We start from the raw sequence: 15,025 nt of genomic DNA, 5'->3' as shown, positions 1-15,025 counted from the left end.
TGCACCCAATGGGCCTTTAATGCTATTTGTGACTGCAGAGATCCCGCGGGTGGAAGTGGGGAGCAGCGAGGAGAAGCACTACTCGGTGATCCTGCCATCTGTCACTCACAATGGCTTCCTCTACAAGACGCCCTCCATGGCCAAGCTGGTGCATGAACGGAAATCCCGGGAAGGTAGGGGCTTCGGTGGTTACCTGCCGGGGAGAGGAGGCGGGCAGGGTTGGGGCAGCATCATGCGGCGTGGTGCAGCGCAGGGCCCGTTGCTGTCTGAGGTGGCACTGTCCTTCTGTCAGGCTACAGCAGCTCGTTCTGTGGCTCAGGGGAAGTGTCTCTTACAGAAAAAAGACCCAGCCCTATGCTGCGGAGAGCAGAAAACCCCAGGACAGATACAGACGCACCCGGGGTGGCTTTGGTGATGGGGTGTGACCCAGGCCTTGTAGGGTGTCAGATGTCTCTGTAGATGCCTAGCATAAGCGGTGGCAGCTCTTGACTTCGGTTAACGCTGCGGTGCCAGCCCAGCTGTGGGAGCTGGAGTCCTGCCTGCACGTCATTAGCAGAGTTGTTTGTGAGCTCCAATGTGCAAACCCAGTGCCAGGACCAGAGGTGGCCCAGAGGGCAGAATTTGGCTGACAGACCCTTTGCTGGCAGTGCGGAGGTGTGGGAAGGGAAGAGCCCAGCTTGGCTCTCGGATCCCCGGGGAAACCTGCAGGCCTGGCCATTGGACAATCCATTTTTTTTGCTTGGAAACTGAGCGGGTTTTGTCTGGGATCCGTAAGCCACAGTTAACGCTGCGCCCCCTTTAACTCCTGTCCCCTGTAGAATTCAGCCGCCGCTGGTGCACCCTCAACGACAGCATCTTCAGCTACTACGAGAACGACCGCAATGCTGTGCCTAACGGCGAGATCAAGATGGAAGAGATCGTGTGCCTGGTGAACAACCCGCCTGACACCCACGGGTAAGGATCTGCCCACCCCGCATGGCCCCAGGGGCCCCCAGCCTGCAGAAACACTCTATAGGGAATGGGAACATAATGACCCCTCTCTGGCAAAGGCTGGAGCAGCAACGGTACCGAGGCCAGTGAGTGCTAATGATGTTGGGAGGGCCCATGGGCGCCGTCCAGCTATTTCTAGAGCTGTGTGCGTAACAAGTGAGTTTGGAACTCCCAGTGTCTGGTCATGGCTCTGCTGGTGACGTGCTTTGGACACATTACTTAAACCTTTGTCTGAGTTTCCCCATTAGTAGTACGGGACTCAGACCTACCTACCTTTGCGGGGATCATTTGCTGCGTGAGTTGGCTGTATCACAATAGGAATTCCTTGCAGCAGCATTAAATCTACCTTGCCTTGGGTCTCAGAAGGGTCTTTCCAGTTCCTGAGGAATTTGTCTCCTCCAGGGAATTGAACCATCTGTCCCTGAATGTGAAAGTAGCAACGCTGTCTCCTAGGCGAAAGCAGAGCCTTCTGATAACTGTTCGTACCCGTAGCAGTGAGAGCATCTTCCAGGCTGTCAGCTGGCAGCGTGCAATTCCTGGGCGTGGCTTACACGGCAGTTGCCTGATTCTCTCCTCACACTGGTGTAAATATGGAGCAGCATCCCTGAAGTCAACGGGGTTCTTGAGCTTGGTCCTGTAGTCTGGCGAGATCCTTTGTGGTCGCTCCGTGGAATGGAGACACTCACAGTGGCCCTGGAGCCGGTCAGGCAGCTCTGTAGATCATCGGCATGTCGGCAGGAAGGGACCTTGAGAGGTCATCAAGTGCAGCCTCCTGCACTGAGGCAGGGCCAAATAAACCCAGAGCAGCCCTGACAGGGATTTGTCCAGCCTGGTCTTACAAACCTCTGGTGATAAGGATCCACAACCTCCCTCGGAAGCCTGTTCCAGAGCTGAACTCCCCAGAGAGTTAGAAAGTTTTTCCTAATATGTATCCTAAACTTCTCATGCTGCAGATTAAGCCCATTGCTTCTTGCCCCACCTTTGGTGGACGTGGAGAACAATTGATCACTGTCCTTCTTTAGAACAGCCCTTAACGTATCTGAAGACTGTTCTTAGGACCCCCTCAGCCTTCTTTTCTCAAGACTAAACTTGCCCAGATTTTTTCAACGTTTCCTCCCAGCTCAGGTTTTCTACCTTTGATCATTTCTGTTGCTCTCCTCTGAACTCTTTCCAGTTTGTCCCCGTCCTTCCTGAAGCCTGGCACCCAGAACTAGACACAGTTCTCCAGCTGGTAGACAGGGACAGTTACCTCCTATCTCTTGTACACACTTCTGTTGATACACCCCAGAATCATGTTAGCCTTTTTTGTGACTGCATCACACTGACGACTCCTGTTCCGTTTGTGACCCACTCTAACCCCCAAGTCCTTTTCAGCGGTACGACCACCTAGCCAGTTATTTGCCACTTTGTGGTAAGGCCTTTGATTTTTCCTTCTTCCGTGAAGTACTTTGCACTCATTTGGAATGAATTTCATCTTGTTGATTTCAGACCAATTCTCCTATTTGTCAAGGTCCTTTTGAATTTTTAAACCTGTCCTCCCAAGTGCTGGCAACCCCTCCCAGCTTGGGGTCATCTGCAGATTTCATAAGCATCCTCTCTACTCCATTATCTAAGTCATTAGTGAAAGTATTGAATTGCACTGGACCTGGGGCTGACCCATGCGGGACCCCACTAGATAGACCCTCCCAACTTGACAGCAAACCATTGATAACGACTCTTTGACTACGGTCTTTCAGCCAATTGTGCAACCACCTTATAGTAATTTCATCTAGACTACATTTCCCTAGTTTGTTTATGAGACTGTCATGCGGACCGGTGCCAAAAGCCTTACTAAAATCAAAGTATATCATGTCTACTGCTTCCTCCTTATCCACTAGGTCAGTATCCTATCAAAGAAGGAAATTAACTTGGTTTGGCATGATTTGTTCTTGGCAAAGCCATGCTGTCTATTCCTTTAAACCCCTTTATCCTCCACATGCTTACACATGGATTGTTTAATAATTTGTTCCAGTGTCTTTCCAGATATTGAAGTTAGGCTGAGTGGTCTTATAATTCCCTGGGTCTTCCTGGTTCTCCTTCGTAAAAATAGGTGTTATATTTACCCCTCCCCAGTTGTCTGGGACCTAACCCAACCTCCAGGAGTTCTCAAAGATAATTGCTAATGATTCCGAGATTGCTTTAGCTAGTTCCTTACGTACCCTAGGATGAATTTCATCAGGTGCTCCTGACTAGAACACATCTGACTTCTCTAAATATTCTTTAACCTGTTCTTTCCCTGTTCCGGCTTGAGTTCCTTCCCCTTGGTTGTCAGTATTGATTGTGTTGAGCATCTGGTCACCGTTAACCTTATTAGTGAAGACTGAAGCAAAATATGCATTCAACAGCCATCTTTTTGTCACTAGTTATTAGTACCTCTTCTCCACTAAGTAGAAGACCTTCACTTTTCTTCCTCTTCCCCTTGCTCCTAATGTTTTTAAAGAACCACCTCTTGTTGCTATTTATGTCCTTGCCAGGTCTAACTCATTTTGTGCCTGAGCTTTTCTGATTTTGGCCCTGCACACGTGTGCTGTTCTTTTGCACGCCTCCTTAGCAATTTGACCAGGTCTCCACTTCCTGTAGGATTCCTTTTTGATTTTCAGGTCATTAAAGAGCTCCAGATGCAGCCGCATTGGCCTCTCACTATTCCTCCCTGTCTTTCCTTTGCATCGGAATAGTTTGCAATTGTGCCTTTAATATTGTTTCCTTGAGGAACTGCCAGCTCTCCTGGACTCCTTTTCCCCTTAGAGTTTCTTCCCATGGGACCTCACCAGTTCTTTAAATTTGTTAAAGTCTCCCTTGTTTGAAGTCCATTGTCCTTATTCTGATGTGCTCACTCCTTCTGAAATCTATCATTCCCCCCTGTTGGTCAGAAGCAAGTCTAAAATGGATGCCCCCCACCCCCTGGTTACTTCCTCTGCTGTTGTCCCTGATTCATTCCAAGAACTTACTGGAGATTTTGTGTTTTGCCATATCACTTTCTCAATCAAAGTCTGGTTGGTTAAACTCCCCCATTGCTACCAGGTCCCGTGGTTTGGATATTTCTATACCAGCCTCCTCCTCCTTTAGCTTCCCAGCAGGTGCCTGGGACTCTCAGAGCTGCTTTTGCAGTGAAGCCCTTGTTGTGACGAAGGAAACTGGGCCTGGGGACTGCAGAGCAATACAGGGTAGTTTGGAGTAAAGGTGGAGCTGGGACCAGAAAGGGCTCGGGGTTAAATGAAATCCTCAGTGTACGTGTCTCCTTCCTTCCTTTGTTCTCACTCTCTCCCTCACGCAGGTTTGAGAGCACATTTGAGGTCTACATCGAATCGGAGAGACTGTACCTCTTTGGGCTGGATAACCCGGAGGCCATTTGGAAGTGGGTCAAGTCCATAGCCAAGGTAAGGGGCACCCCGGCGCTGAGAAGCGGTGGAGGGAATTTGCTAGGGGTTGAATCCCGGTCTGGATTTGAATGGAGCCTGGTCTCCAGGCAGAGGTGAAAATAACTCAAGGGACTTACCGGTACGCAGAGCCGGGGTCCTGAGCAGGCAGAGGGGAGGCCTCAGGGGTGAAGAGGCGTGGCCTCAGGCAGAAGGGGCGGGCCTTTAAATCCCCATGCCCATTAAATTGCTGCCACTACCCCAGGGCTCTGGTGGCAATTGAAAGGGCCCGGGGCTCTGGCTGTGGTAGCGGCGGCTGGGAGCCCTGGGACCTTTAAATCACCATCGAAGGCCCAGGGCTCCTGGATACCGCCGCTACCCTGGGGCTCTGGCAGTGGGGCTCTGGTGGTCCAGGGCTCTGGCTGTGGCCGGGAGCCCAGGGCCCTTTTAAATTGCCCATCTGGGGAAGCTGCCCTCTGCTGGTACAGTCGGCTGTGTACTGGCTCTTGCCGGTACGCCGGACCAGAGCAGATGGGCTTCCTTTCACCTCTGTCTCCAGGACAGTTCCTAAGTGGAGCCCTGCACAGGGTGCTCTGGCAGGTAACTGGCCATGAGCAGCGAGTCTCGAGACTGGGACATTATCCTCGCTGCATGGTCCTGTCCTCTCAAATCACTCTAGAGCCGAGTGTGGGGCTTGTTGACTAGGGCCAAATTTGGAAGCAATCTAGAGCTTACTCCCCTGGAGGCCTGGGGAACCAGATTCAGGGGCTGTGAGCAAGGGCGGCGAGTGAGTCCCAGTCAGGGTAACGCTGCCAGTGCAGGAGAGATTCGCTGCCTCTCACTGGGACGTGGGGAGCTGAGGGGCCCAGCGAGGAGAATTCCCCAGCATGTAGGGCTGCAGTTTAGGACTGTGCCGGGGAGGCCTCTCCACAGCACACGCTGCTCCAGAGATTCTGGGGCCACAGCCCCTAGGCCGCCCTGGGGAAGTTGCTCTCAGTTAGAGCAGCCCCTGAGGCTGCTCTGATTTATGCCAGGTGCTGCTTCAGCTCTCAGCCGGCCCAAAATCCAGGTGGCACAAAGGTGGCTACCGCCAGCTTTCCCCTCCCACTGTCATGCACCCCGCCACAGGAGGTGCAGCTCCTCGGTGGGCTCTGCGTCTGGCTCCTTGTGACGCTCATGGCTGGGTAGCTGTAATGACGCACAAGGGCTCATGGCTTCTCTCCTCTCTTCTCCCTGCCCACGCCTCAGTCCTTCATCCACCCCCGAGCGGACGAGCTGCTGAGTCACGACTTCGAGCGGATCGGACGGCTGCAGTACAAGGGCGGCCTGAACTTGGAGCGGGCCAAGGAGGGCTGGTTTGCCCTCTCCCAGTCCGTCCTCTATGCCTTCTTCGAGGACAGTGACAAGGAGGAGGCTGTGCACCTGAAGAAGCTGCAGGAGCTCTGTATGTACCACACCCATTCCTGCTTTCATGCTGTCCCTCCTCCTGGGCTCCTTGCCTTGCTTCTCCATAGAGAGGGGTCTGGTCCCTGGGCCTGACTGGTGTCATCCCCACCCACCCCACGACTTGCCCCGTCCTTTCCCCTCACCACGTTAAAACTCAGTGCTATGGGTCTGACAGGCCACTGGCGTTTGTACAGAACAATCCATTTAGACAGCACCTGTGATCCTGGAGGATCTCGGAGCAGTTATGGGCCAGGATCACTCCCCTAGTGCTGAAATGCAGCCTGCTCTGGGGAGGAACCTGCCGATTGTTCTCTACTAGCAATGCTCCATGATTACACTCCTAAGCGGAGCAGTGAGGGAAAGCACTCCTCTGATAGAATCTAAAGGTGGCAAGGTGGTCGCCCAGGACGGAGGGGTTAATACCCCTTCTGCAAAAGGTGCCCCAAAATCTTTCAGGTGCATCTCTCCCGTGGCACAATGTCCCCCAACCCAAACTTGGGGCTTGGTTCGGTGCCAACTCCAGGAGGCTAGTGCCAACTGCCGCACCACTGTCCAATGTACCACCCGGAGAGAAGTCTGTTAGTGCCACCTCTCTCAGGGCCCTAGCTCCCTGCAGCACCGCTGTGGGTCTCCTCGTGTCAGCACCTCTGTTGGCAGCTGGGGCTTTGGATGGTGGGTCTTTCACCAGCAAAACCGAGCTCCGACCTCCGCCTAGTCGCAGGTTGGGGAAGGCGAGCTTCCCGTGCTGGTGCAATCTCACGGCATCTCTGCTTTTCATTTCACAGCCATCCAAGGGGACAGTCTGGTTCTGGTGGAGAGAAGAAGGTAAAAAGTCTGTTTGTGCTTCGTGTAGTGCAGGGCAGAACCGAGGGAGAGATCCTTCGGGTTCGTTAGATCCTGCAGGTTCTTAAAAAGTGGCAGAGTTTTAATCGAAAGGGACTAAAAATAACCAGCGGCACTGGAGCTGGGTGGATGATGAGATGGGGACTTCCCTACGTCCCTTGGGCAAATCAGGCCGTCTTAGCAGAGGCAGGAAGCAACTGCCCCCCGCTATATGCTCAGTGGCTCATGTGAAACAATCTGGCTGGCCTCAGTCCGTTTCTGCAGGGGCAGGCGTTCACCACATCTGACATTGAAGACCTGCCCCTGTTTAACACTGCCAGCAGAGGGTGCAGAGGTTGCTGTCTCTCCAGGGAGATGGACAGGGCCAGACTGAGACGCGTCACGGTGGGCAGGGCTGTGGGGAGTAGTGTGAACACGTGGCTGCCCAGGGCTGTTCACCCAGTACCTTCCATCTACGTGGAATTCACTTTAGTGGGCAGGAACCTCTGAGGCTAGGGGTGCTGCAGCCTAGATGCATCAGCTGATGGAATCTCCAGCAAAGCTTACTCCCAGCATGCATAGCAGTCCCGGTTGTTGTTTCCCAGCTAAGGGGCTGTGGGGCCTTGTTTCTCTCCCCAGGACGCTGTACATCCAAGGGGAGAGGAAGCTGGATTTCTTGGGTTGGGTGGCTGCCATCCAGAAGGCTGCGGGGAGCTCAGGCGACACGTTGTCCGAGCAACAGCTCACGGAGTCAGACATCCCCGTCATCGTAGACAGATGCATCGATTACATCACGCAGTGCGGTACGTCCGCACCCAGGAGTTCCCTATCTGTGGGCATGCAGCAGGCCCTCTCCCCCTCGTCTGCATGCTGGGGGCATCTCTGCTTCCAGAGGCAATCCCCTGGCCCAAGAGATGGTTTGTTGCAGGATGGGCCATTGGCCAGCACCGTTACCCAGCACCTCCCTAACCCATGCTGGCAAAGGCTGGGGTTTTTGCCTTCCTCTGCAGCGTGGGGCAGGGGTCACTTGCAGGTTTAAACTAGTATAAATGGTGGATTCTCTGTAACTCAGAGTCTTTAAACCATGTTTTGAGGATGTCAGTGACTCAGCCAAAGGTTCTGGGTTTATTACAGGAGCGAGTGGGTGAGGTTCTGTGGCCTGTGCGGGAGGTCAGACTAGATGATCATGATAGTCCTTTCTGGCCTTAATGTCTATGAGTCTGAGTCTATAATGGAACCGTAGTGACAATTCAGGGGTGCAGACTGTGGCATACCCAGCTCCAAGAGGACAAGGGAAGTGCAGGCAGGTATATTATCACCTGCCTTCTCTCCTTGACCTACTGCAGGATGCATCCATCGCATTAGCAGGCTACCTCACCCCCTCACCAGGCCGAGTGAGGAAGGCTACTTCTGTGGCTGGTTGCAGTGGTGGCCTCAGGGCATTCGAAGTGTTGTGTTGAGCTCCTCCTTAGTGGCCAGGTCTGAACACCCCTTCTGTAGCTGGCTACCCCATCTCCTGCCACGTCCCTTCCTCTGCAACAAATTCCCTTCCTTAAACTCCCTTCTAGCCCATGCTCGGGCCCCTTCCTGGGCTCTTTCTAGATGTGTCAAGATCAGCAGCGCCACGTCTCAGTGTTTTGATGCAGGATTGATGTGGGCCCAGCCCAAGTGTGGGTCTGAGGCTTAAAGGACTGATTATTACACAGGTTTGTTTCCTTTGCTAAGGGCCGGATCCAGAGCCCCTGGCATGCAGGGGAAAGACTCCCAGGGACTAGACTGGGCTTTGGATCCAGCTCTCCGACTTCTACAGAAATCGGTGGTGGTCACCGGGCACATGCTGAGAGAGGGGCATTGATCTTCCCTTCCTTGCAGAGCTCCGCTTGGCTTCTTGTGTCAGGGCAGTGGGAGGGCGGGTGGCCTGTGACTCCCCCTTCACATCGCTGACCTCGAGTGACCTGTCCCGCTCCAGGGCTGACCTCGGAGGGGATTTACAGGAAGAGCGGCCAGAACTCCAAGACCACCAGCCTGCTGGAGATGCTCCGGAAGGACGCGCGCAGGGTCCGGCTCAAGGAAGGGGAGCACCACGTGGACGACGTCTCCAACACGCTGAAGAGGTTCTTCCGAGACCTCGGGGATGGGCTCTTCACCAAAGAGTTCTGCCAGGACTGGCTGAAGGCAGCAGGTAGGGGTCGCTGCTGTCCTCTCTTGGCAGAGCCTTGAATGACAGGAGTGAGGCTGGGTGATCCAGGGCTCCCTTCTGGCCTTACAGTCCGTAAATCTATGAGTCTGACACAAGGGGGCTGCATTGCAGGGAGAGCAGTGGCAGATGGGTGCTCTGGAGTGGGAGGATAATGGGGAGTCCAGGTTGTTAACAGGCCCTGCTTTAGAGAGGAGCGTGTATCCCAAAAGGGGAGACTAATCTGAGATGGGCTTAGATCAAGGGATTGGAAGTCAGGGTTGCTGGTTCCAGTCCCAGCTCTGCCACGTGCCTGCTGGGTGACCTTGGGCAAGTGACTGCCCTCCCTGTGCCTCAGTTTCCCCATCTGTGAAATGGGAGTTATACTATTTACTTCTCTCACACTGGAGTGTATGAAACTTAACTGCTGTCTGTAAAAGACTTTGAGAGCCATAGAAGGAAGGCACCAGAGAAGGACAAATCACTGTCACAAATTCTCACTCCTCTGGCTGCACATTATGTCCTCTTAGAGTGTCACAGGGACAGAACTCCCAGCCTCTTGTTCCTAGAGCTTAGCTAATCTCCATGAGCTGTGAGCCGTACGGGCCTGCGACACACAGTTCAGCAGTTCTGATGCCATCCAGTAGGGGGCAGTGTGACATGCACACACCAGCCAGCTCTCTATGGGATTCATATTGTGATTGATTATTGCAGGATTAGGCATTTCTGCTACGGGTGGAGCTTAATTATCTCAAGTCAGTAGCAGACGACTCAGCCAGACCTCTGCCTGTGTCACTCCAGCACTGCACAGCAGGATGCTACAGCCTGCTCAGTGGGCTCTAGTCTGAGAGTGCCTGAGAACAACTCCAAGACATTCTTTCCTGGTTTATTTAGCCTGGAGAGCTCTGCTGAGCAGGTGGGTGAGACACATAGCTGAGCTGCAGCAGACTAGTGCCACCTGCTGGCTCCTCCGTGGCACCGTCCAGCTGGGAAACAGCATCTGGGCTGCAGATGTTTTGTTTGGAGAACTCTGGGCGGCTTGAGAGCTCTGGTTCTGGGGGTTAGAAGTGGCCAGGCGCAGACAGGGCCATGAGTCACAGCAAGAGAGATCTGGAGCCTGCCCTGACTGAGTGGGGAACATGGCACAGGAGCAGGTCCCTCTGCGGTGGGAGGATCCGAGTCTTCCTATGGGGGAAGGCTGAGGGGAAACGAGGGGAGCAGGGCTGGACTGAGACGCAGGCGGGTCCTGGATCTCCAGCCTCGCTGGGGTGGGGGGTGTTTCTCTTCTTGGTGGGTTTGCGGCAGGTCAGAGGGACGAGGCGATGCTTTGGCTTGTCCAGCACAGCAGAAAGGACGCCGGACCATTCACCCTTTACAGCTGGAGCTGCCCAGCAGCACCAGCACCTGGGATGGGTGAATCCGGCTGACAACCAGCTGAGATCTGAGCAGGGAGCTCAGCCGTGTCCCTTCCCTCCCACACCCCTGCCTGTCCGGGCTGTCCCCTACCCACACCCCTGCCTGTCCGGGCTGTCCCCTACCCACGCCCCTGCCTGTCCGGGCTGTCCCCTACCCACGCCCCTGCCTGTCCGGGCTGTCCTCCACCCATGCCCCTGCCTGTCCGGGCTGTCCTCCACCCACGCCCCTGCCTGTCTAGGCTGTCCTCCATCCACACCCATGGACAGGTCATTGGTGGTAGCAGCGCAGTCAGGTTTGCCCAGTGCGGCTGGCTGGAGGAGAAGAAAAGCACGAGACTTGAATCCTTCCAGGACCCAGGAAGGCTGGGTGGGTCCCAGAGAGTCTCCCCCGAGTGTCTTCACCACGTGGCCCCTTCTGTTCCCCCAGTGCTCTTTCCCAAGTGGGGCCGCCCCCTCTGCCCAAGTATCAGAGGGTAGCCGTGTTAGTCTGGATCTGTAAAAGCAGCAAAAGCAGCAAAGAATCCTGTGGCACCTTATAGACTAACAGACGTTTTGGAGCATGAGCTTTCGTGGGTGAATACCCACTTCCTCAGATGCATGCATCTGAGGAAGTGGGTATTCACCCACGAAAGCTCATGCTCCAAAACGTCTGTTAGTCTATAAGGTGCCACAGGATTCCCTCTGCCCAAGTCTACCCCAGCAGGCAGCAATCCTCTGTGTGCCACACCACCTCCTCTCTGCATCCAGCACGCCCCAGCCCTTCCTCTGCTGCCTCCTCCTGGCTGAACAGCAGCTGAGGGCTTGTGTCTAGGGGTGGGAAGCCAGGGGATCCGTGAGGAGAAGCAGCTGGTGGTAGGGGATGGGGCAGGTGAGGGGCAGTCTGGGAGATGGATGGATGGGGGTCAGGCAAGCAGAGGAGGGTCCGGTGAGAGTCCAGTTCAGTTTGTACCATGGATGACCCCTGGCAGGGAAGCCTAGCAGCCAATCTGGCAGCATTTGGCTGGTAGCCTCCTCCCCCAAACCCAACCGCTCTGCCACCGAGTGGCCCTGCTCACCCTGTGCTCTGCTTCCTTCCCCGCCAGCGGTTGAAAATGAGGAGGAGAAGATTGGCCGGTACCGCCAGCTCCTGAGCAGCCTCCCTGTGGTGAACAGAGCCACAGTCAAAGCGCTGATCAACCACCTGTACCGGTAAGGGGGGCATGGGTGTGGCTCCACTCTGGGCCTGGCCGAGGCCAGTGCTCTCTGGTGGGTGCTGGAGCTATGTGCCCCGTTCTGCCCGCTGGGCACGCAAGGCCTGGGATCCACCCAGCCAGAGAGTCACTCACCAGGCCTCCCTGCTAAGGAAAGAGGCGCTGGGTTTACGTGCTGGTTTGGGATGCAGTGAGATACGGGTCATTCTCTCGCTAACAGGCTGTGGAGGGGAAGGGGCTAAAGCCAGGAATTCAGGAGACCTGGGCTTAATCCCTTGCTCTGCCACCAACTCACCGTGTGACCCCAATCATGTTAGAAGTGAACTTCCGCAAAGGGCGGTTGTGAGACCCTCCTATAAAGGAGGCTCCAGATATGCACAGCGTTGTTAGGATGAAGGCCAGACTCAGGATCCGCAGAGCAGTGTTTGTCTTTCCCACAGTTCCTGGGACAGGTTCTTCTGTCTCCTCTTCAAAGAGCCATGCACCTTTTATGGCTAATGGGTCCCACCTGCCAGGTCTGTGTAGCCATTTATTTTATTAATTGTACTACAGTGGGTTCAGCTCTGGCAGCTGCAGTCTCATGTTCAGCAGACCTCTCTCTCTTTGTTCTGGATCTAGAGCCCACAGGAACACTTGAAACCACAGGCAGGTAACACAGACACTCACAGGAACATCTCTAAAAGCAGCAAAGAGTCCTGTGGCACCTTATAGACTAACAGATGTTTTGGAGCATGAGCTTTCGTGGGTGAATGCCCATGTTGCATCTGATGAAGTGGATATTCACCCACAAAAGCTCATGCTCCAAAACGTCTGTTAGTCTATAAAGTGCCACAGGATTCTTTGCTGCTTTTACAGATCCAGACTAACACGGCGACCCCTCTGATACTTAAGAACATCTCTGTTAGCTGTTTTATTAAAGTTACCGACAGAGTTCTAAATGTCACATGCTTGGCACTTCCTAGAGATAAGTAACGACAGACATGCTCACATCCTCTTAGATGGGGTTCGAGTCTGTTGGCCCTCTCAGGGGCTGATCATCAATACGGGCATGGTTCCTGCTGGAGGTGTCCCATGGGAAGCTCAATTTTTCAGCTCTGGGCACCCTCTTTTATACTGTGATTCTGTCTATACCTACATTCTGCGTGTGTACCTGGAAGTGTCCACCCTCTCTTTCTTACTGGTCTGTGTCCCCTAGAAACACAAGGGACCCCTATAGGCTGGGCAGATTCTCTTAACATTTATGTACCTCCTTTATTTTGTGGGAGACAATATTTGCTGTTACAGCATTTTATCATTTAAATTTAATCTTCTGGCTAAACTTCCACAGTGTTACCGGCTGGTACCTCTTTTTCCATCATCTTTCGGGTTATTTCTCGGTCATTGACTCACGTCAGCATTTCTTGTCTCCATGGCCTAAAATAGCTGAGCTAAAATCTTACAGGCCTCAGCCTACAGATTTTTGCATTTCAGCTTGTCTGACTCATGTCTAGTACATGGTTCCTCTAACTACTGATCAGTCTTGTACTTCTGTAATCCTGCAAATGATCTCTCATTAACATACAATGAATATGTATGATATAAGATGTTAATTAATCATAACATCACACAGTAGGTGGATAATAAACTAAAATCATTGGCTGCGTCTGGCTGGATCTGTCAGGAAGCACAGCTCGTTCTCTTCCACCAGCTGGAGAGAGAGGAACTCCTTTCTACCAGCTCCTTGGTAGTTCTGTTCCCAACTGCCCACCAGCCCTGCCAGGAGCTAGAGCAGAATTCAAACCCCATCCCCTGTTAGCAGCAGCTGGCTCCTTTGACCTAGCAGCGTCCCTGAGCCATTCACCCAGCGGCTGGGGTTTGCCTAGGTCAGAGGTGGAGCAGGGTATGTCTGGCCGAGAGGGTCCCCACCACTAGGGAGCAGAGCCTGGGCCCAGATCTAATAAGGCGTTTAGGTGCCTAGCTCTCATGGAGATCAGTAGAGCACTGCACACAGCAACCCATGGAGGGTCCCCCCAGAAACGCACACCCCGACTGTCCTGGTGAGATCTGAGAGGGCCATTGGGGCAGGGCGGGGAGGCAGCTGGAGCTCTGGGAGGAGCTGTCCTTAACGTGCTGGCTTTCCGCAGGGTCCAGTACTTCTCCGAGATGAACCAGATGAACACACACAACCTGGCGATCGTCTTCGGGCCGACGCTCTTCCAGACGGACGGGAAGGACTACAAGGCAGGGCGCGTGGTGGAGGATCTCATCAGCCGCTACGTGGTCATATTTAGCGTATGTAGCATTCAGAAGCCCTACTTCTCAGCAGAGTGAAGGCTTCCAGGCCTAGAGCCTTCCCCACGTACACTCGGCTACCAGGCACCTATAGAAAACATTGATTGCCTCCTTCGCCCATCCAGAATGAGTGTTCGCACTGTTGTCCATTCTAACGTGGTCTCTATCTATTCAAGCTCTTCTGTGGAGCAGTGTGGTCTGGTGGCCAGAATGTTAGACAGCAAATCAGGAGATCTGGCTTCTACTGCCAGCTCTGCTACCTTGGGCGAGCTCCTTCCCCTCCCTGTGCCTCAGTTTCCCCATCGTACCAATGATACTAACCTCCTTTGTGAAGTGCTTTGAGGTCCACGGATGTTAAGCGCTCGGTGTGATTACTGTTACTATGGCCCTTTGCGCACATTGTTTTACCCTGGGAGCTTCCTCCACAAGGAGGTTTTTTCCTTTGTCATCTCTCTGATCTCCAGCCTCTCTTTTCACCCACCACTCAGCACCTGGCTCCGGGCATACGATTCTGAGCAATACACTAGCCACCAGATCCTATAAAGCACCCTCTGCAAATAAAGCCTAGCCACTGGGAGAAGGGTGACTTTGGAGAGGACTGGCTGGATTTGGGGGATCCATGAGGGGAAGGTGGCTGTGTCTGAGCCATGCTAGAGAAGCCCAGTTTTCTTGGAGGCAAGTGGAGGGTGGGATTGCGTCTCACAGATCAAGGAGAGACACTGATGACACAGAGGGTCCAGCTGTACTGTGGTCAGGGGGTGTGAATGCAGCATGTATGGACGTACCTGAGCTAGCATGAGTAACAATGGCCGTGAAGCCATGGCAGCTTCGAGGACATTGGGGCGGGTGGGGAGAAGCACGGGAAGCCTTGTTAGGAGTTCAACACCATTTGGCAGAGGCGCTTAGGTGCCTTTCCTTGGCCCATGGAGCTGGGCAGGTGGGTGACTCCAGACCAGCACAGCTCAGTTATGGGCAGGGGGCCAGGAACTGATGGGGGAGGCCCGTGTCCTCCCCAGAGCTGGGCCCCATGTGAAGCTGTCCATCTGGCCTTCCTGCTGCCGGGCTGCAGAGGGTTTGATTGCTCTGGCCTGCTCTCCTCTCGGCAGGTGGACGAACAAGAGATGAGAAAACAGCAGGACGAGATCACAGCCATCATCAAGATGCGGATAGCCGGCTCCTCCAGTGGAACCCAGGTAGCCGGCCCGTCCGCCCACTGGTGGAGGAGGAGCAGGTCTCACCTGCACACGCTCGCTCGGCTCTGAGACTTCTCTTCGGAGATCCACTGGGAAACTAAGATCTCAGGAACTCCAAAGGGAACAG

General features: G+C 54.0%; 1 protein-coding gene across 8 annotated transcripts in view; it reads left to right on the top strand.

Moving 5' to 3' along the window:
• The window catches only part of ARAP1 (ArfGAP with RhoGAP domain, ankyrin repeat and PH domain 1), a 154,019-nt gene that overhangs the window by 105,755 nt on the left and 33,239 nt on the right, over positions 1 to 15,025 (top strand). For all 8 annotated transcript variants that reach the window (XM_050943979.1, XM_050942533.1, XM_050943209.1 and 5 more), the window contains 10 exons: positions 39 to 173; positions 819 to 954; positions 4,304 to 4,406; positions 5,634 to 5,829; positions 6,617 to 6,656; positions 7,293 to 7,456; positions 8,623 to 8,835; positions 11,327 to 11,432; positions 13,558 to 13,705; positions 14,812 to 14,898. In XM_050943979.1, the coding sequence (XP_050799936.1) occupies positions 39 to 173; positions 819 to 954; positions 4,304 to 4,406; positions 5,634 to 5,829; positions 6,617 to 6,656; positions 7,293 to 7,456; positions 8,623 to 8,835; positions 11,327 to 11,432; positions 13,558 to 13,705; positions 14,812 to 14,898 (1,328 nt within the window). The remainder of the gene's footprint in view (positions 1 to 38; positions 174 to 818; positions 955 to 4,303; positions 4,407 to 5,633; positions 5,830 to 6,616; positions 6,657 to 7,292; positions 7,457 to 8,622; positions 8,836 to 11,326; positions 11,433 to 13,557; positions 13,706 to 14,811; positions 14,899 to 15,025) is intronic.

Source organism: Gopherus flavomarginatus, chromosome 1 (assembly GCF_025201925.1).
Source record: "Gopherus flavomarginatus isolate rGopFla2 chromosome 1, rGopFla2.mat.asm, whole genome shotgun sequence".
Classification (NCBI taxonomy): Eukaryota; Metazoa; Chordata; order Testudines; family Testudinidae; genus Gopherus; species Gopherus flavomarginatus.
The sequence above is the reverse complement of the archived record's forward strand: the minus strand, read 5'-3'. Positions and strand labels throughout refer to the sequence as shown.